Source organism: Drosophila arizonae, chromosome 4 (genome assembly GCF_054131065.1).
Source record: "Drosophila arizonae isolate 15081-1271.41 chromosome 4, UAZ_ARI_1.0, whole genome shotgun sequence".
Taxonomy (NCBI): domain Eukaryota; kingdom Metazoa; phylum Arthropoda; class Insecta; order Diptera; family Drosophilidae; genus Drosophila; species Drosophila arizonae.
In genome coordinates this window covers 16,643,934-16,666,679 of record NC_142924.1, presented here as the reverse complement: position 1 = coordinate 16,666,679, position 22,746 = coordinate 16,643,934, and the positions used below count along the sequence as shown (strand labels likewise).

The following is a 22,746-nucleotide window of genomic DNA, read 5'->3' as shown; positions in this document are numbered from 1 at the left end:
TGACTAACGAAATCGAGTCGCGAAAAAGAGAGCGCGAGAGCGAGAGAAGAGTGCAACAGGAGAATAACATTTTCTCAACAGTATGTTAGTGGAATGTTTAACAGTCTGCTTGCTGCAATAGCAAACTGTAAACAATTTTTTCGTTTACTTTTTCATTCGTTCAGCGTATCTGTATCTTGTCGCTTGTAGCCCGCTCGCACGGTGTTCGGTGTTCGGTCAGTGCGCGTTTTTTAGGCTCTGTTTATTTCATTTGCTCAACACTCAACTTCGACATACACATACAGCTACAGTAATACATACACGGTAGTGATTTGGCGGGCTTGTGTGCGTGCGAATGGGGGCCTACAACAAAACATAATAAAAGAATAAAGCAGAATTGAAGTGCGATACAAAAGCACAATAAAAAATAAACGAAGTGTAAAGAAAATATCAAGCAACTAAAAAACAAAACAAAACAAAAATTGCAATTGTAGTATTATTAAATGCTTTTAGGAAAAACAACAGTAAAGCATTTGGAAAAATTGTATACAAAACGTAGCTGGAAAAAGATTTCATTGTAAAAATTGTGTTTCGTTGGTTGCTTGCGTGCGCGCGTATGTGATTGTGTGTACGTGTATGTGAATGTGTGTGTCTGTTTTTTTTTTTTGTGAGAGCGAGAAGCACAACACAAAAAGGAAAGCAGAAGCAGCAGAAATACAAAAAAATGTGCGCAAGGCAAATGAACCAGCAGCAGTAGATGATGTAAACTTTTTGTTGTTGTAAAGTTGGTGAAAAAGTTATCGAAAAAGAAACGAAGGCGAAAAAAATAAAGAAAAAAAACAACAACAAACTAGAAACGCTTTATTGAGAGTGTGAGAGTGCATTTGCGAGAGCTTTTCAAGATGCCGGAAACGGAGTACGAATGCTGCAGCAAAGAGTGGCTCCAATCGGAGCTGAGAGCCAGCTGCGACCCAGCCAAAAAGCTGATCATACTCGACTGCCGCGGCTCTCAGGAGTACAGCGAGTCGCATATCCGAAGCGCCGTTAACTTCAGCATACCGAGCATAATGTTGCGTCGTCTGGCCGCTGGCAAGATCGACTTGCCATCCACAATTAAGTCGCAGGAGCTCAAGGAGCGCATACAGGCGGGCTACAAACTCAGCCCCTTCATTCTCTACAATGATGTGGGCGTGTCGCCACAACAACAACAACAACAGCCAGCTCAAGATGTGGCTGGAGCTTTTGCAATGTATGGAAATGGCAATGATGCCACGATCAATGTGCTCTATCGTCGCCTCAAGCAGGACGGATGTCGCGTGCTCTCGCTGCGAGGTGAGTTCCATGAGTCAATCATAAATAAATATATAAATAAATAAGAAATTCCATAAGTCAATTATTAATAAATAAATAACTACAAATATAAAGAATTCACAATGAATTCATGAAACCCGCTGCGAGGTGAGTTCCATGAGTCAATCATGAATAAATTAAAAAGATAAATAATTGCTGCATTCCATAGCCTAGGCCAAAAGTATTTCAACAATCTTACGCACTCGAAGAAAATATACAAACATTTTACTCATTTGTTTTATTTTCGTAGCACGGCATTTTTAGCACGAAAAACAAACGTAAAATCAAAACAAAAACTACAACAAAAAGAAACAGAAGCATAGATAAATATAAAACAAATCATAATATTGCATATAACAAGCCATAAATAAACATTTGCTGCTCGGCATTATGTATTATTAAAAATGTTATTATTAGTACGAAGGCACAGAAATAACAATAGAAGAGAAAAATGCTCGAGTGTCGTATACCCTGTATAAAATCTACAACTTGTTCTGAATCTACTCAGACTGATTCTCAATTATTGTAATTATTAACGGAAGTGTTTTAAATATATTGATTATATATGTATCTTTGATTCTTATATAGCTACAAAGCCAATATACTCTTTTGTCATTGTATTTTAAGTGTTATGCAGCCAAATATTCAAATCTACAAAATATATATTTTAATTGAATAGCATCGCCTTTATAAGGTGTGTTCGATGTTGATAAGCGTAATGCCGTTTCTAAGAATAGATTCAACAGGCAGACAGCCAGATTAATGTATATATGCATATGAATAGACACATACATACACATACATATATATATAGTTTTAAACGATCTGCCAAATAGCTTTTGAAATACTTATTGTGGCGCCTATAGAAAATAATTGTATGTGATGATGCTTTGAACTTGTTTGGCTGGCTAACTTTTATGTCTGATACTTTTGATTGATTTTGACTTGATTAAAATGAATGTATAAATGTTTATATAGATGAATATATTATTATACATATGTATATATTATCACACCGATGCGACATATAGTTAACGATTTGAATAATAAATTTCTCATTTCAAAAACCATTCATCATATTTATCTTAATATTCATTGGATTTATATAAATTAATATAAATTTTATAAACCATTTATTTGTATTTGTTTATAGAAAATTTCTTTATATAAACTCTATCGGCTATAATTTCCTAATTAAATCTAAATAATGTAAATATAAGTAAAATATTTACGTTTTGCTTAATTCAAATTCCAAGAAACACAATTAAGTTGCTGAGGAATCTTTATTATATTATTTTGTTTATATACATATAGATTTATAGGAATATATTATAATCTGACTAGTTGCTGATGCTGCTTGACTCTAGCTTCATATTTATTTTTATCACTTCAATTTCCGCTCGCTTACAAGCGCCCAAATATACATGTATGTGTGTGTGTGTGTGTGTATGGTCTCCTTCCGTTGCCAGCTGTCTCACTGCTTCCATTTCCCTCGTCCCCCTTCTCAGATTCTCTCTCTTTAGCTCTGTGTAAGAGCTTCTAGCTTACGTACGCCCATTCCATTCAGCGTGTGCTAATATCGCAAATTGACAATAGGGCGTCAATAAATGGACCGGTCGGCGTCTCCTCCCGAAAAAAAAAAATTAAAAAAAAAAAAACTCAGTCTAGCTCTCCGTGCCATTGTTTACTCGTTTCATTTCATGAAAATAGAACTTGAAACACTCGGCTGCTAAATTAGCATAAGATAAGGTCATCAAGCGGAAGAAGAAGAGGTAGTGGCCGTGACGTCAGTTGCTCTGTTGCTGTCGAATCCTGTGCCTACCTGTGCTGCAGGTAAATTTTGAACAGCATTTGGGATAGAACAACAGCGAGCGACGAGTGTTAAGCAGATCAGTTTTACGACTGGAAAATACAACGAACTGGAAAATCCTCATTTGACATTTTGTGTAAAATTCTGGCACCTTTCGGTCCATTAAAAAGGACACCTCAAGTGTCGCCCATTGTCGGACGCTGCTAATGATGCCGGCTAAATAATAAATGCTAAATGAATTTCTAGGCCCTGCTGAATGGAATTGCTGTCGCCTGCTTCCATTTCCACTGCCATTCGCAATGCATTTTGTCATGATTATGAATCGCCTTAGTGTTCGTTTGGTTTATTTTATGTCCCCGATGATAAGCGCAATTTGTATTGTAAAGCTTTCGTGCTCTTTCATTCCCAATATCGTTCCCGATGCCACTTGGCCCAGTTCCAAAATGTGTTGGTGGTCTTATCTTATCTGCCAGGGGCTTGAGTTCCCTTCCGTGGTGAATGCAAATGGCAAATGGTATGGTATATACATATACCGTTAGAGCTCGATTAAAATATCAGTTGGATATATATATAGTGCATGCGAGATAATGAAATGATGGAACGGAAAAGGTAGCCCATTCAAAGATAATCGATGCATTATTAGTTGAATATAAAATATAATAGATTTAGTGTGTAGGAGAATTATAAAGTGAACCCCAAAAGGTAAAGAAAAAAAAAAACACTAAAAATGATTAATTTTCATAGTATTTTTATAATATTTTTATTATTGTAGTTTGTAATCCTTATAAAAGAAAAAAAATCCAAGCCATTTCCAATTACTAGAAGCTCCAACATTCCAACGCCCATTGGAAACATTTACATAGCCTGCAAACAGCTGTTTCTGTCCTTTTCGCACACATGCGGCAACAGGCATAGCAAAGAGAATAGAAGCGCTTACAAGTTGTGACCAAGTTAGCAAACAGTTTAGCGTCCTGTTTGCCAAGGGGGAAATAAACCGATTGTTTAGTTTCCCTTAAAGTTCAGGCCGCTAATTGACCTTGAAATGCAATTATATCGGGCTATTATGCGGCGCTCTCGTTCGTCTCTCCCTCTACCTCTCTCGCTTTTTGACAGGATTGTGTGCGAGGCGAGTTCATTATGGCAGCCGGATGCACTGTGCATTAATGCTGCTGCTGCTGTTGCTGCTGCGAAATTCATTTTAATTAAATGCCACTTTGTATGCATTTCTCGGAATTAAAACAATTAAGATAGGGGCCAAGTGTCACAGTTATGCGAGGAGAGCCAATGCTCGTCTGTCTATGTGCATGTGTGTGTGTGTGTGTGTGTGTGTGTGTCTCTGGGTGTGGGAGAGAGCACAATTGTGCACATCAGTAGTCAAGTTTCGTAAACTAAGCGCTTCCGTTGCATGAAATTTAATTCAATTATTTTTAGCCAAGTTTCAAACCCATCATCATTTACGCTCCTTTTGCGCTCACTCTTTCACTTCTGCTCTCGCTTGCTCGCTCGCTCTCTGTCCCTCTCTCTCTCTCTCTATCTCTCTCCCACTTACTCACTCACTCGCCCTGGCCCTAGCAAACGTAAAGTCAACGAACGATGCGTTGCGGTCGTCTTCGCAGCCGCCGACGCTGACGCCGCTGCCACCGCCGCCACTTTTATTGGGGAGTTGGAAGTTGAGTTAAAATTATAGACAGCGGCGGCGGCGGCGACGTCGGAGAACTTGTCTGACTCTTCTTCTTCTTGCTGTTTGAATTTTTTATAGCCATACGGATACAAAGCTGCTCCACTGTTCAGAGTCTGTGCCTAGTCAGAGTCTGTTGCGTCTGTCTGGCAGCGACTTCTCTCTGCTGCAGCGTCGACCCTTTTATAGAAATTGAACTCGGCTGCTGCGCGCATGCGCAGCGACGTCGCGTCGTTGCCATAAAAACAACTCTGTGGTATGCATTTCCACGCGTCGTCGTCGTTGCATTCGCATTTTCCCCAACAAGCTCGCCACTGCATGCATGTATACATACACACATACATAGATATAGAAATGCACATATGTATACATACGTACACAGATGCATCTCGATTCATGTTTTGTATTTTGCTGCTTGCGGCTCATTGGAGAGTTGTTTGCCTCATTTGTGAACAAGTTACTTTAATTTTGTTTTTGGGCCTAAGCAATTTTCACAAGTTTTCTACTTGCTTTTCACATACAACAACACGTGGCATTTCACAGCTCAACATATACACACACACATATGTATGTATGTATGTATCTGAACATACATACAATACACTCTTATTCGTATATTCATTTTTTATTTCCAAGGTCGTCGCTTGCCTCATTACGATTTGATGATAGTTCATCAGAAGAAACTGCGCTGCCTCCCTTCCAGCAAATTCGACAGCTCCTTCTCCTCCTCTTCATTATGCTTCCTCTTTTACTTGCAAGCTCCCAATAACAGCTTTCAACTGGTCTGCCTTCACCGAAAAAAATTGCCAGCAAAGCAGCTGCGGAGATTTTAAAGCTTTGAACTTGCCAGCAGGCAATATTAACATGCACACATGCACACATACAAACATACAGCATGCATATGTCCATATCTGTATACGTGTTTGTGTATTCATTCAAATGCACTGTACTGTACAACAGAACCATAACATTCTGTTGCAGTTTTTAATCTTCTGTACACATTGTACATATGTACATACATATATTAGTTGAATAGTGTATGTATGTACATATGTATGCAAATATGATATGTACACGCAGAACCATAACATTCTCTTGTATTTTTGAATCTCTACAAATTTAAATCTCAGTGTCAACTAAAAGAGATCTTTTTCGTGCAATTGTCACAGTGTGCGGTTCGTTTTTGTTGGTTGGTGTTGACACTAAACAACCACAAAAAACACTGCCCACGTGCAAAATGGACATGAACGTGTCCAGACGGCAACTCAACGTTGGCGTCTTATTAAGCAATCACATACACAACACACACACACACACACACATGAATGCAGGCCGGCAAGCACTCGAAAAAGCATTTGACAACGTTTTGGCGGAGACTCGGGTGGACAGCTGGAACGGAACAGTTGGTTGGTCGAATTAGAAGCGGCCTACGGCTGCACAAAGACAGAGACAAACATTTTTCTGTTGTTGTTGTTGTTGTCGTCGGATTTGGGTCAAAGTTTGTGTGGGTTTTAATTAAACAGCCGCCTAACGGCGAGACCCACATTGAATCTCTGTCTCGAGCCACCTGCGATGGCGGAGGCTGAGAGCAGCACCACACACACACACACACACACACACACACACACTCACTCACACACATGGCGCAGATATTTGCAAGAATTGATGATCGACAACAACAGGAAAACTGAAGAATAAAAAACAAAAATGATAAAGACGACAAGCGACTTCCGGTCAAAGCGCTGCGAGGGCGTTTCGTGGGTCTTTTGTACCGCATACCTCGGCGTTCCTCACATGAATTCAGCGGAAGTTTCCAGGGCGTGTGTTGCACATAGCATAAACATAAAAGCGCAAGACGGACTGGAAAAAGTCAAAGAGTCGAAGAATCAGTGGCGCATTGCGAAATACAAACGACGAAGACGGCAACGGCGACGGCGAAGCTGACGTCTTATATGCTGCTCCCTTTGCCCAACTGCTACCGGTTGACTGCCTTGGCGGGGGAGCTGGACGCGTAAATTGTTGTATTCTTGGAATTAGCAAACAGAAACAACATCAAGCAGCGACAAAGCAAAAAAAAAAAAAAAAAAAGAGAAACGAAGACAACGATTGAATTTTTGCTTTGATTCCGTGAGGCGAAAAGGAATAAGAAATGTGTACACATTTATATACACACACATACATAGTTTGTAAGTAAAGGCGGCATCGAAATGAAATGGAGCTAAAGGCTGCTGTCGACGTCGGCGTTGCGCGCCTGCATGCATAAATCTACAGTAATAGCAACAACAACAGCATGAACGCATTTCATCAAAGTGCAAATTAGCAGCGTATTCCAAACGAGACAGCAGCAGCGGCTACCAGAAGAAGAAGCAGGCCGACAAACGGACAGCGAACAAGAAGAACGGCCAAGGAGAGACCGACAGACAGAGTGAACGCAAGAGAGGAGCTGAATTCCTACAATAATTCTGTTTGTCAGTTGTTCTATGCATGCATGTGTGTGTGCGGTTCGTGTCTTCACTTAATGCGAGCGATGAATGCAGTTTTGAGCCGTTGTTTTTGTTGTTGCTTGCGCTACATAAAATGAATGAAATAATAGGCAAGTTCTGCGCTATGTGCTGGGTGAGACATATAACGGGACCTAGAGTCAAGTGGGAAAGAGCAGAAAAATATTTAAAGCATTGTGCATACACAAAGAAGGCAGCAAATTAAAATGTGTCTAAGCTTTTATAAATTTGAAAATTAAAGTCAAAGTTCAAAGAGCGCAAAAGCGATGAAAGAGAAATAAAAAGGAAAACACAAACAATATGAATGTTTTATGTCTAGGCAACATTTAATCACAATTATTAAGGATTCGCTGTGCGTTTCAAATTTTAATAATTGGAAATTCAATAACGCAATTGATATTTATTCGTAATATTTTGTGACTGATGAAGTTTTCTTTTAGCTGCTGCCAGAAGACCTTTGTTGCATATTCGCTTTTCCATTTCTCGTGTTTTTTCATCTTTCTTGTATGCAATATTTATAAATGCCCTGACCCAGCAGCGCCAATGCCCCGCCCCATTCCGCCCCGCTCCGCCCCGAGCTCTTCTGGTTACCTGTCTTTTGTGGCATTTCATTTCGAAATGAAATTCTGAGCACGTTGCCCAATGGCGGCGCATTCTGATTAAATGTTATAGGGGGAGCTGCTACTGTTTGAATGTTGCTGTTGTTGTTGTTGTTATTGTTGCTTGGCCCTTTGTTATGTATTGACCATTATCCTGGTATAGCTGTAAACAATACGAATTTTGTTGCCCAGCACTTAGCGTAATAAGAAGTTTGATAACATTTTTCTTTTGCTAAAAAATTTCTTTTGCTAAAAGTTGAATTGAAGAATATTATGAGCGTATACCAGAGAGACAATTAACCATTAGTTATATTTATTGAATTATGCTATTTCAATATTTGTTTAACATAGGATATCTTGCCGTCGTTCAATGTTCAGCTCTGACATGATTTCTTGTTGCGCGTGGCGCTCTCTCTGCAACGGAAGTGTCCAAGTGCGTCCAATGCAAACAGAAAATCAATAAATCTGATATAAAATGTAACTCCAACTCTGTCATTATCGCTCTCTCTTTCGCTCTCTCTCCTCAGTCAGGTCTACTCCCTTGCACACTCTCGCTGTTACTCTTTGTCAGTTGGCTGCACTTGTTGCTTACTCGAAGCCGAGAGCAAATCCATCTGCAATTACTGGCGCAGCAGCAGCAGCAACAGGAAGCTGCACATTAAACTTGACCCCATTTGCAAAAACTTCCCCGGTCAAAGGGGAGGCAACATGCCGCTGCGCCCCGCCTGCCATAGCCGAAAATATGCTCAAAATGTTGCTGATACAGATTTACTGCTATGGATACAGATATATGTATATGTATGTATATGTATATGTACATATATATGTATGTATGTATGAGCATTTGTCTGTATGTATATTCAACAGTTGTACAGCTGTAGATACAGTTACAGTTCTCTCAGCGAGCGAAATTTCAATTACACGCCATTTCTCCACTCCGCTCTCCACTCCATCGTTCCTCTTCTCTCCAATTTGTATGTAATTTTAACAGCCACTGTAAAATTTCTAGTGTGTTCATTTTTCTGCTTCTCCAATTTTGGTCTGTGGTGCTAGAAAGGAGGCCGCAACCAACGTTGCCGAATTTCATGTAATTGCGTAGCTTGGCAAAATTATACATAATTAATTAATAATGTGCGGCAGCTTTAAGGCACAACAAAAACAAATATAATTTTTAAAAAAATATATGCAAAAAGGATGCCTTAGGATACTTGGCTAATACCTGGAAAGCTGCGGCTTGGCTTCTTGTTATTTATAGCTGACGGCTCATAGAGCCCTGTGCCTATTTACATTTTGATTGAATGGCTTATACAGGTTGACAAGCCAAAAAGCCGTAACGACAGCATTGCGAATTAAAAAATCTACCATGCCGCATTCATTCAGTCCATATTCTAACAGTGGCTTCAACTTCCTCGAACAATGAATGTTCTACTCAATGAGTTCACTTAATGTTCACTCACACTCCCCGCCCACTGGTACGATTAGCATATGCATTAATGTGGAACGAACGCTTCACTTGCTTAGTTCAACACAGCGCTGGCTATGCGGAAGATGGTGCAGCAACAACAAAGTAACTAAAATTGATGTCGCACGTCCGCTCGCTGTGTGTGTGGTATTTTTGTTATACAGCTACATTCCCCTCCCACCATTCACTTCCATTCCCATTGCCATTCCAATGCGCTCAGCAGACTTGCTGCTCTTGTGCAAATTGCATCAAATTGACTAAAAACGAATTTAATTCATTGCATGAATGGAGCGGAATTGAAACGAAATGGAAACGGAATGCAAGAATTGCTCAATATGCTAACGGCGAAAAAAGGGTATGATTGGTTTGGATTTTAGAGGGTATAGTAGAGGAGTGGGCATATTTAAAGGTAATATGTACATAAGTAAACATATGTATGTATATATGCACATGTTTCATATGTACATACACTTATATATTTTATACATTTTAGACTCACCTCATTGTCAACTTCTTCCAGCTCAACTCTTCTGCTTCGCATAGAGTATTTCACAGTCGCAGTTTTGCAAATGTTTTACTTGTTTTATTACCGCTATGTATTTCGCTTGCTACTGTATACATGTGTATGTGTGTGTGTGTACTAGTCACGTTTTCAATGCGAAATTGCTGTTTTACAAATAGTTGCGTGCTAAGCGTTGGCTCTATGTACCATTGCCTGCGCTCTTTATCTCTCTCTCCCACGCTTGCTGTCTTTGTTGTTCTCTTGTTTTTGTTTTTACTGTTTTTCATTCTTTCTTTCTTTCACCATGTGCGCATAGTTTTTCTACTTTCGCGGCGCATTCATTCATAAAAGCATTTGGCGTTTTGGGCGCCCAACTTTGAAGGCAAGCGAAGCGGCTTATGTAAAGGCAAACTCTTTCTTTCATTTTTGCAATTACATATTTGCGCACGTATGTATATGTGTGTGCGTGAGTGAGTGAGTGTGCGTGTGGATAACAGGTGTACACGCCCCAAAGTCCAATAAGTGCAACGGCGCAGCATAAAAAGCTGTGAGCCTGTTCTTGTCTACGCTAACATTTTGCTCAATCCCGAGCTCAGCGCTCAGCTCTTATTGTCCCTTTGTCTTCGTGTTCTCTCTCCCTCTCTGTCTCTCTGCCTCTCTTCTCGTCAGTCAATACAAAATACTTAGAGCGCGCGGGCGTTGGTTTATTTAGAATTTTGGTTTACTGTTGTTATTGCTGTTGTCGTTGTGTTGTTGTTGCATTCATTTCAAGCAACGTTCATTTTTGGTTTTATGACCGTAGGTGGTTTAAGCGGCTGTGCTTGTTCTCTTCGCATTTGTTGTTGTTTTTGTTTTCTGCGTGGGCGTTGTTGTTGTCGGCTGCTTCTGGCAAGCTGCTGTTGTAACTGCGCTGTCGACGTCAAGTGCTCAACCGTTGCACAGTGAAGCAAAACAGTCGATAACATAAATCAAATTAAATGAGCTGAGAAATGTTATGTAATTTAATATTAAATTTTAAAGCTAATTGGCATCAAGAACTTAATAATGCTACTCCATCATTTTTATTCCCATTTTTTTTTCTTTCTCCCTCTCTCTGCTCATTTAAATTAAATGAATTTCAAATGAGTTTCCTTACGTAGAATTTGCTTAGGATTTAGCTGCACATACTTTGTGTGTTAAAACCGTGCGCATACCACGAATTCCGCTAAAATAAATTTCAAATAACATTCCAAATGGTTTATATTTTGTTTGGTATTTCCAAAGTGCGTTTCTGTTTTGGCTGCGGCTTTCACGTGTTTGTCAGAAGGATGTGTGTGTGTGGCATTCAAATAAAACAAGGAGAGAATTTAATATTACGCATACGCCATGTGTGTGGCCATGTCTATAACATACAACAGCAGCAGCAGCACATGCTCTATCTCCCCCTCTCCTTGGCAGCGCCACCATTTTAGAAATGCAGTCGACCATGTGTTTCACAATGGCGTACTATAAATAAGCGTACATATGTATATACATGCACATATATGTATGCATGTATATACAAATTTATATATAACTGGGTATATAGCACGTCTGTTTTCCAAGCTCCATGAATGAAAAGACAACGACGGGAACATCGCCTGCAGTTCAATGCTGTTTGTCAATGAGTCAGAATCTGACAGAATGGCAGACATTATACGTACATAAAAAAAAGAAGCCAACCCCACATTTGTAGTATTTGTGAGTTACGAAAGACACACGCACACACACAGAGAACGAAAAAAGAATCAAAATATATGTATATATATATCAGTTAAAATAAAATAAAAAGAAGAACCATCCCAAACCGATGTGGCCCCATTTTGTTTACATTTCCACAGACGCCCCAAATTTTCCAGTTTTGCCTCCGCTTTATTTTTGGAGCAACATTTTTTTTAGCTGCTCGCATAAACAAAGTGCGAGAGAGGGAAATATTGTGGGGAAGCAATAATAAAAAACAAAAAGCCAAAAACGAGAACAAATGGGCAAATGGAAATGAGTGCCAGCTAAAAGGCGAAAATATTAATGACTGCCACTTCCGCTTTTGATGGGGAAATTATTTAATGCATTGCACAAGAAACTTTTCTGGGCTTAGTTTCAAAAAAGGTTCTCCTCCTTCATGTTCAAATAATGTCATCAGAAATTCCCATTAGGCAAAGAGCCCAGCCCACAGACGAGAGACGACAGCCCACAGTCTGGTTGACATTTTAAATACTCGTGCAACTCGGGCTCGAGCTGATTGATTGATTACAACATGATTGATTGAACGCGAACACGAGCCACTGCCCACACAGCCAAATGTCAAGCATAACCTACAGCCTTCCCCGAGCATCTTCTGTTTCCTTTCCTTTTGTTTTACAAGTTCTTTAAAGTGAATGCTCTATGGGCGATCCAGAGCAATTGTAACTTAAAATTGAATTATGGGCAGTGTGTGGAAAAGCTGATGCTCAAAATGCATCAGGTGAGTTTTCTGATGGAAATATAAAAAGTTAAATGCTAGAGGGAATTATTTTTAGATGTGAGTGACTTCTATGCGATTCTCGTGTACAATGTGTACATATATAAATCATATCCAGTTTATATCTAGTATCTAGTTGATTTCTCTGTATTTTTTGAAACTCTGCAATTCGATTCTTCTTTATGTTTCTCCCCCTCTCTCTCTCTCTCGTTTAGTTTGTGTCTTTCATATTTTGAAAATTGCATAGAAAGGCGATACATTTGAGCTATTTATATTTCTTTCTTAGACTCATTGCTCATTTGCTTGGTAGCTCTTTCTCTTTCTCTTGGCAAATTTGACCTTTCTATGCGATTTTCATAGGTTTAATTAAACAAACTAATTCCCTTTTCGAGTGTGCTCACAGTAGCTCAAACGTAACTGTGGCGAATGGCTCAAAGGTCGTTATCTCTTATCGCTCTTCGCAATTGTCTCGCATGCCGACCATTCATATCTTTTGTCTAGCTTCCTTTATAATATAGTATATAGATCATGTATATATATAGCTGTATATCTGTGCTTATCACATCGGCCTTTATATACAACAGAGTGTAAGTGTGTGTGTTTGTTCACGATTCTTTCTGTATTGTTTCATTGATGAGTTCACACAATAATCACAGCAGCGACAACAGCAACAACAACGACAACAATGACAAGATTCGCGCACAGTGGAAACGACCTTCAAAACGTGAAAAATGTAAACTTAAAAAAAAAAAAATGGGGGAAAAAAAATAACAAAACAAAAACCATAAACAAGCGACAAATAACACAATAACAAAAAAATAAATGACACTAACAATTTGTGAGCTGAAACTACTTAAAATACATACAGATTGCCTATTTATTGTCTCGTTCCTTTTGTGGTCTTTAAAACCGGATTTGAACTAAAGCTTAGAGAGAGAGAGAGCATCTCGCCTCACCTCAGTTCACCTGTGCTTACAACTCTCGCGCTCTGTCAAACACCTGGTTCTACACGCATACACACATATATAAATGTATATGTATATATAGAGAAACACCCACCCATGGCGAGTCTCGGTTTTTTTTTTTTTTTGAATATTTGCAGCCACCGCCCACGGGATGTGCTTGTCATGCTAAGCGCAATATTTGGATTATTTATTTATTAAGGCAATAGCAACAAAGCCGAAATAATATTATAAATAATACATGCAAGTTTTTACAACTGGCAGACGACAGCAAACAAAAATTGCTCGCTTACAAATACCCTGCGGCCACAAGAATGTATAGGGTATATGCTAGTCGTGTCACTTTCTATTCTACTGATTTGCTGCCCTGGCCCATTCATTCATTTTTTTCTCCACAAATTGCGTTTTTTTTTTTATTTTTACAATTTTATTGCATTTATTTTATATTTAATTTTATTTGTTTGTTTTTTTTTTTTTGCCCTGTTGGGGCTTATCTACCGCGTCTCTCTTCATTTGTTTACTTGTTTGTTTGACCGTGCGTCGTGTGCTGTGAGCGTGAGTTATAAAATAAATATATAAAATCAAAATGTGTTTTGCATCACGACTTTGAAACACCCTATAAAAAAGAGAGCCTTGAAGCAAAAATATATTAATATATAAAAATGTCTTTTAAACTACAAATAATACAATTAATAATACAATTAAATAATACAAAAATATATTTTATAAAATAAATAAAATAAAATAATTTGATAAAAATATAAAAAATGTCTTAAATAAAGAATATTTTATAAAAATATAAAAAAGATAATTTTACTCATTTATATTTATATAAAGTGAGTTTTACTTTTTACGGATTTATAATATTATATTTATAATATTTATAATTTATATTTATATATATTTTTTTTTTTTTTTTTTTTTGTATTTAAATAAACAAGACTATATAGTTCTTAAAGCTTAAAATTAATTAAAGCTTACATTAATAAAAATATAAAAAAAAATATTTATTTTATCAAATGAAAGTAATTATTTTTGTATTATCTATATTTTTTAAATATTATACAAATTTATTTAAAAAAGATTTTTTAAATTATCTTAATTTTGGTCTCTAGTTGAGCATAACCTATTCAAACCCTTTTGTAGGGCATACAAAACGTGAGTTAAGTAACTTTTTGCTAACATCGCCGCCGCTTTGACTTGAGATACAAAACACACACACACACATACATTCGCTCACACCCATACACACACACTCACACACATACACCCATACCCACACAGTCATTGGAGCTGTATTCATTTCATTCACATTTACCTAGTTATTACTCCCCAATGCCAGCGTGTGCCCACCCCTCTCGTAACCTGCCTATCTTCCTCCTCCTCCGCCCCACAGACCCTTTCGCGCTGTTCGAGCGGAAATGACGTAGGCGAGCTTTTGTCGCGTAAACAGTTAGACAAGCGGTCGGCTTGGCGGTTTCCAGTTTGAATCGCCAGTGGACTACCCTTTTGGGGTAGCTTATATACAATTTGGGCGCTTGGCTAATTAATTTGGCTCGCAATTGGCGCTGCGGTCGGTGGGCTTTGCGTTTTGCGCCCTCTCAGCCCGGGCATATGACGCACTGCACTTAAAGTGTGCCCTTTAGTGGAACGCCAATCCGTTGAACCGTGCCACCGGACACGTACGTACGTCCGTCCGTCCGTCCGCTCGTTTTCTCGTTTTCTCGTTTTCTCGTACGTGGCAACTCTCATGGAGCCGAAAACAGGAAGCGCAACACGCGCAAAATATGGAAAACGACAAACAAAACAAAACAACAATGAAGAAACAATTGAATATCAAATAAATTTCTATTTATAAAATTTCTATTGTCAGCATATACATATTTTTCATGTGAAGTGGGCAGAAAGCACTTCAAGATGGCCAAAGTAAAGAGAGAGCGAGAGAGAGAGAGAGAGAGAGTAATACATAAGACATACACACACATGCATACATACATACATATAGCAAAAGTTTGCAAGCCTCTCAGCTAGATTTTAATTTTTGAGAAAATTGAATCGATTTTCGTTTAACCTTTCGAGAGTTTTATGTGAACAAAGTTTGAGTTGCCTTCCATTTCCTGCCTTACCATATATAGACTCTGTTTGCATAGAATACTTTATATTTGATCAGCGTCTAAATAGACATATTCCTCTGTCTCTCCTCCTGTTTGTCTTTCTATTCTTTGGTGACTAATATCACAGCATTGAAGCTCTCGTCTTGACACTTTTTATGGAATTGGCTTTCCCATGAATTCATTCAGATTACTATGACACATAAGAGTTGTCAAGTCTCTAGTGCCTTATATAAGAACTTTGTTATATATTGTGAGAAAACTAAATGAAACAGCTCAAACATCGATTTCACTAAATTTATTGAATGTTACTACATTTATTGAATATGTAGCTTAACAGTACGTTTAATTAATGCTTAAAATTGAATTAGTATCTGAGTTCTACATTATGAAGGTTGTCATAGAACTCGTTAATTTGAAATTTAGCTACCATATGAGAAACAGAATTTAATATTGATAATGTTATTTTAACAGATATTTTACTTATAAAGCAAATCTTATTAATATCGCTATATATATGAAATACAATGTAAACTAAAACTAAATAAATATATATAAATATAATAAAAATAATATAATAAATCTAAATGATTATGTATGTATAAAAAATATGTATGATATAAAAATACATATATTAAAAATAATATAATAAAACTAAATAAATATGTGTGTATAAAAATTTATAAATAACGGTTTTTATAAGGAAATTTAATTTGTCGCTAAAGATATATTTTTTTTTTAAGATTTTCATTTAGTTTTTATTGAAATTAGCAATAAATATTTAAGACATTAAAGAACAGAACTCATATAGAGGTGTTTTTGGTCTTTAGTTAGTTTTTTTTTTTTTTTGGTCTTTCATATAACGTGTCTGTATGTCAAGAAGTACTTTAAGTCTTGGCTAGGTCTTCTTCAATTTGAATATATGCTTTAGCTTCTCTTGGCAGCGGAAATTGCTATCAAATGCATTTTTGAGTTTTGCCATTGCAATTGGCTGCCTCGGCTCTTCGGCTATTGCTGCTGCTGTCAGTTAGGCTAATTTGGTTGCTTGGCCTTTACCTTAAATGGCACCCCTCTGCGCCTCTCTCCCTCACTCTCTCTCTTTCTTTTAAATGGAATGCCGGCCTGCTTCATAGCGTATACAACCCGTTGGACCACTAGCTGATAGCAGAGAGTTACTTCTGCTGCTGCTGCTGCTGTTGGTGCCGGTGCCTGAGCCGGTGCTATAGTAGTAGTAGTAGTTGTTGTAGTAGTCGTTGGTGTTCAATTTCAAATGCGGAATCGCATTTATAATGCGCCATGTAGGAAATTGTGTGCTTCCGTTTTGTGTTATGACAATTCGCAGCGAGCGAACGCAGTCATCATAATATTCAGCCCAGCGCGGCCCAGCTGTGCACTGCCCCGCCCCGCTCCGCCCCCTTGTCCCACCCATTCGATTTGCCGGCTTGCAAACTCGTGCATAAATATAGAAAGAGCATTTCCGTTTGTGCCCCATTTTCCTTTGGCGCTGCGAGTTGCGAGTCGCGTCTCGTATGGCAGCCACTTCCGTTTCTAATTGGAATCTACGACAACGACAACGACTACAACAACAACAACAACAGTGACAACAACAACGACATTCAACGAAAGTCGTATTTTATGAATGAGCCACGCAAACGGCAAGAATTTCACGCACGCTTCAGCGCACCGGTAGATGGTTGGTCAGGGGCGTGGCTGGGCTAAGCTGTGTGTGTCCGTGTGTTGAATAGGTGTTGTCTTACCCATAGAGCAAAAGGACACACTTGGCTAAGCATAACGAAATATTTTTCAAGCGTACAAAAGCCAAACAAAACACGCGCATAGTTCAAAAGAATACTTAAAAGTTGATTTCTTATATCTGTATATATGTATCTGTACCTGTATCTGTATCTGTATCTGTATCTGCATCTATATTTTGCATATGTATCTAAAGTTTCATATTTATAATATCTCCCTCTCTCTCTCTCTATTCGGTTTCAGATGGCTTCTCCAGTTTTCGCCAAGCATTTCCGGAGTGGTGCGAGGATGATAACCAGGCGCACAACAAAGAAATGGAATCTAGTCGCAACACACAGGCCGATCAGTTAATGGGTCTTAAGTGAGTAAACAACACGAATTTGTGCAACTGAATGTATAAATAATTATGATAATATTGTTGTATAAATATTGTTGTGCTCAATTCATGTGGTGGAGCTTTAATTTGTCTATTTAAGCATTATGTTCTTGCCTGATTCTGATTTGGGCTACTGTCTTGCCTTATAGATGATATGGCTTGTTTTAATCAACATAATATGTTTATAATTTATAAAAGTATTTTATTTTATTTTAGTATTTGTTTATTTATTTTTTAAATTTATTTTTCATAAGTTTTTATTATTTGATTATTGTTTTTTTTCAGTATTTATTCTTAATATATTTTTTATGATTTCTTTATTTATTAATTTTTTTTTTTACATTTTTAAATTATTTGTTATGTATTTTTTTTATTATTTGTTTATTTATTTATTTCATTTTATATATTTATTTATTTTTATATATTTATTTATTTTTTATATATTTTTTATTATTTGCTTATTTATTTATTTTATTTTCTCATTATGTGAATATAAATAATAATGCTTATTTATTTATTTTAATTTTCTCATTTTTTTTTATTATGTGATTATTTATTTTTAATTTTTTTAATTTATTTATTTGTTTTAATATGTTTATTATTATGTATTATTATTATTATATTATTATTATTATTTTATTATTATTATTATTATTTTTTAATTTATGTAGTAAAACTAAACAAATTTAAAATTAATTTATTTAAATTTTAAAACAATCCTTTTCTTAACTATTTAAGCTCTTCAACTATTTTCTATTTATTTTTATTTATTTTTTTTTTTAAATATAATAATTATAGCAATTCAGATAGAGTAAGAGATTGTTCCCTAGATAACATATATGTACATATTATACATCTATAGTAAATTCTTATATATTAGCTCCCATCATTCAGAAGCAATAAACTTTAATTTTAATTCAATTACAGATCGCTACGCATTTCCACGCCACATTCCGATTCGGCGTGCAGCAGTTCCGCCGAGTCCTCGGACTGCGAGAGCACCTCACACCATCATCATCATCACCATCATAATTTCAATGAGGCGCCCGTTGAGATAGTGCCCGGCCTATTTCTGGGCAATTCCACGCACAGCAGCGACTTGAATGCTTTGCAAAAGTACAACATTAAGGTATGCCTAAGCTATAATAGTATATTTCATATTTATCTAATCTGTTCCATTTCCCATTTTTCCATTTTTTAGTACGTGTTGAATGTGACACCCGATTTGCCAAACGAGTTTGAGAAATTGGGCATTATCAAATATCTGCAAATACCCATTACCGATCATTATTCGCAGGATCTGGCGATGCATTTTCCAGCTGCCATACACTTTATAGGTGCGTACATGGAATTCATATCGTTTTCTTAACAATTCTCAACTGGTTCACTCTCCTCTCACATTGCAGAGGAAGCGCGCTCTGCTAATTCGGCGGTGCTGGTCCACTGCCTGGCAGGTGTCTCGCGCTCCGTAACGGTGACGTTGGCCTATTTGATGCACACACGGGCGCTCAGTCTGAACGATGCGTTCATGCTGGTGCGTGCTCGCAAAGCGGATGTCTCGCCCAATTTCCACTTCATGCAGCAGCTGCAATCCTTTGAGAGCCAACTGCGCCTGAGTCCCTGCGATGGCCAGGCGATGGATGAGAGCGGCAGCGTTAATATGATTGGACCCACAGCTGGCTGCTCCTCGGCCACGGTGCTCTCGGGCAATCCCGGCCTGGTGGCGCGCTGCGGCCGTGGCTCGAAATTCTCATGCAATTGCATCGCTCCCGACTGCAAGTGCATGCAAACGGGCGGGTTTATGGCCGCGCATCTGGCCAAGGCAACTGGCGTCTCACCCGATTCGGGTATTGAGTTTGACCGCTGGACGCCATCGTCGGACACGGGTCTTAAATGAGATCAGTGTGCGGGAAAGAGTTTTGTGCTGCCCCCCAGTCAGAGTCAGGAATCGACAGCAGCAGCAGCAGCAGCAGCAGTGGCAGCAATGGCGGCAGTCGCAGGAGCAACCAGTTCGCCGCCACCGATTGGGCTGGCGTGCGGCAACGCTGACAACATGTCACCAGCCAGCACCACCAGCTCATCCACTTCAACAACGACCACGGCCGAGGCTGTCTCAGTGGTGGAGCTGGTGCCAGCCAATGTGGTGCCAGCCGAGGCGACAAGTGAGGAGCCGTAATAGCTGGGAGCTAAGCAGAAGGCAAAACTTCTTTTCCTACTTTGGTTGTCGAATACACACACACTGACAAAACCACACACACACATACATATATAAATAATATAATATAATATAATTGTAATAATAAAATATAATTTCTAGTTAATATTGTAAGTCTAACAAACAAAACACATGAAAAAATAAAAGAAATAGATATGAAAACAAAAATTAAAATTAAAATTATTAAAATTTATTCACACAAAAAAAAAAAAAAAAAGCTAAAAGGAAAATATATATAAAATATATTTATATATAATATATACATACTTATATAAATGAACCTTATGTACATGTTTGTATTTAATTCGTAAGCCAAGTCAAAACAAGTTGAAAGTAAAAACAAAAATAAACAATTAATATTAATAAAATATAATATACAAAAACACGAAACGCGTTATTTATAAAGTTAAAATAAAAAAATAAATAAAAATGATAAATCAGTTTTTATGCGCATGGCTTTTTTAATTTTACTAAAAAAAAAACGTTTATAAATTTTAAATGTATAATTGTTATATACACGTAAATAAGAATTCAATTTATAAAAAATATATTCTATGATACAAAACTATTGAAAGCCAAGTCATCTAAATGTAAAAAATAATGAAACAGATTTTCAACGAAGAAGAATTGCAAGCAAAATATTAAACACTAAAATGAGAAATAAACTACAAGAAATTAATTATGTTTATTATTTTTTATTTCTATTTCAACCAAGAGGTCAAAAAACAAAATGAAAGAAATAAGAAACACATTAGCGTTTGGCTATTTTTCTAAGGTTTTAGAAGCGCCGGGAAAGGAGTTGAAAAGTAAATACAAAAAGCATGAAGAGACACGCCCACTAAAGGGGATGTTACTCTTTTTAATTTTTGGCATAGTTGTTAAGAGTTTTTACCAAATGAAAATGGAAAAAAAAAAAAAAAATGATAAAAGAATTTGAAAATGATATTCTAAATATGCTGAAATATGCAAACTTTTGAAAGTACTCCAAAGCGCGAAGGCTTGAAGTAACATATGGATTCTTATGTACATGAACATATATGCATCTATATATATACTATAGCTATATATGTATGCAGTCAGGCAAAGTTGGTACAAAAAATGATCAGGTGTCGTCAACACGAAAAACGGTTTACAAAAATATATAAACTACATAATAGAAATATATATATATGCTTATATATATATATGAACAATAAATATACAATACATATGAATCACAGAAACAAAGAAAAACAAGAAAAAAATATTGAGAAAAAAAAGGCTGTGCGCAAAATAAAAAAAGAATATATATAAAATATAACAAGACACAAAACAAGCTTAAATGGTTTTTTAAAGGAAATAAAAATCCATTAAACTAAGTGAAAAAAATATATATATGAAAATGAAATGGGATATGTACAAGAGAAAAAGATTCCAGTTTTATGTACTTTTAGAAAATGCTTAAAGAAAAGGCATATATAATGTTTGTACAGAATATCTTAGAGAACAGTGCAGGAGCAAAAGAGTAAGGGTAAGTTAAAGGGTATACAACAAATAGAAGAGATTTACACAGAAGCTAGAGAGCGAATCTGCCGAAAAATAAAAACTATGTTAAGATTGCGACAGCATAAATTCTTTAACATTCTGTTAAGCATTAAACAGAACTCCTAAACACAATGCAACGCTGTTAACTGTCTGTTATGTTAGAGAGCTGTTAAGCTTCTGATGGACAAGGCGTATACGCAACATTGTGAAAACGAATTGACATAATTTGCAAACATTTCAAACCTATATCAATTTAATTGCAACGATGGCAGATTCCCAGAAAAGTTGTGGACAAAAAACAGTCTGAAATTTAAATGAATTTTTAGTGCAACATTTGTAAAGGCAGCTAAAACGGAAAGAGTTCCTCCATTGAAAGAGTGCACACAATTGGACGTATACCGAAACCGTATATACATATGTACATATATAGAGATTGGGTCGTAACTTTCCACCTGGTTGGACAAGCCCCATTAAATATATATGAAAACCACATAAATCCAATACATATACCAATTGAATAATGAAATTTGCAATAATTTTTATGCGCAATCCAAGCGATTTAATTGTTGAATGCCTCAGTCAGTAAATAAACTTAAAAATAAAAAATAAAAATTAAATGAAAAGGAAATCGAAAAATAATTTTAAAAATTCAATTTTTAAATGTTCCACGAATGTATATTTGTGTGTATCGAGAATTTTGCAAAAGTTATTAATTATTAATACATATATAATTAAATGTTTGCTAATTCAATGGCACTCTACAAGAAAAAAATAAATATTAAAAAAAAGTACATGGAAAAATATGGAAAACGAAATTGGCTGCCAGGCAGCAGAATTGTTATTGAACGGCCCTCGCAGCCGAGGCGAGGGCTTGAATTAGTTTTTACATTTAAGTGAAACACACAATTTTACATATTGTACATCTGGGTGTTGAATTTTTTCATCAATGTTTAGTATTTTGCGACAGTGCCAACATTTTTAACAAATAACTAAAACAAGAAATTAAAAAAACAAAAAATCAATTCAAATTGTACCTTAAAAAATGTCCAAAACAAAAAATTAAAAAAAAAAAAAAAATTAAAACACATAAAAAGTACATTTTAAAAACGCAAAGATGAATGCGAAAATTTGTTGTAGTACAAGAGCACAAAACTATGTTTAAATGCCCGATAAATAGTCGTAAAATAAATACGAGAGTCTCCACGTAATTAACCAAAATTTAAAGTGAACAAATAATCTAACTAGTTGTGTTTTGCACATTTTGTAAATTTTACAACACAATCCAATGATGAAAATTCCGCAAACATTTGCTAATTACAATATATATATGGGTATATATGTATATATATACTTATACATATATACAAGATACAACAATATACCTAATAAAACCGTTTATAAGCCCGAAACTCGTTTGTTTATCTAATATTGATGTCATTTTATTTTTTT

General features: G+C 36.6%; 1 protein-coding gene and 1 long non-coding RNA gene across 3 annotated transcripts; one reads left to right on the top strand and one right to left on the bottom strand.

The window, feature by feature from the left end:
* Nucleotides 1–136: 136 nt before the first annotated feature.
* LOC108620651 (Mitogen-activated protein kinase phosphatase 3) lies at nt 137–19,455 on the top strand. Its single transcript, XM_089468848.1, has 5 exons — nt 137–1,311; nt 17,426–17,543; nt 18,486–18,687; nt 18,760–18,895; nt 18,965–19,455. The coding sequence occupies exons 1-5, from the start codon at nt 882–884 to the stop codon at nt 19,453–19,455; spliced, it is 1,377 nt and encodes a 458-aa protein (XP_089324974.1). The 5' UTR covers nt 137–881.
* On the bottom strand, nt 8,674–9,621 carry LOC149269256 (uncharacterized). 2 transcript variants are annotated; one of them, XR_016270081.1, is made up of 2 exons: nt 9,137–9,621; nt 8,674–9,057 (listed from the first exon to the last, which is right to left on the bottom strand). It is a non-coding gene; the product is annotated as an uncharacterized LOC149269256 (long non-coding RNA). The 2 variants fall into 2 exon arrangements; XR_016270080.1 differs by having other exon boundaries at nt 8,674–9,016.
* Nucleotides 19,456–22,746: the final 3,291 nt, after the last annotated feature.

Coding starts and splice junctions, on each gene's coding strand:
- LOC108620651 (XM_089468848.1), top strand. CDS start 882: ATGCCGGAAACGGAGTACGAATGCTGCAGCAAAGAGTGGCTCCAATCG. Junction 1,312..17,425: donor TCGCGTGCTCTCGCTGCGAG/GTGAGTTCCATG, acceptor ATTCGGTTTCAG/ATGGCTTCTCCAGTTTTCGC. Junction 17,544..18,485: donor GATCAGTTAATGGGTCTTAA/GTGAGTAAACAA, acceptor ATTCAATTACAG/ATCGCTACGCATTTCCACGC.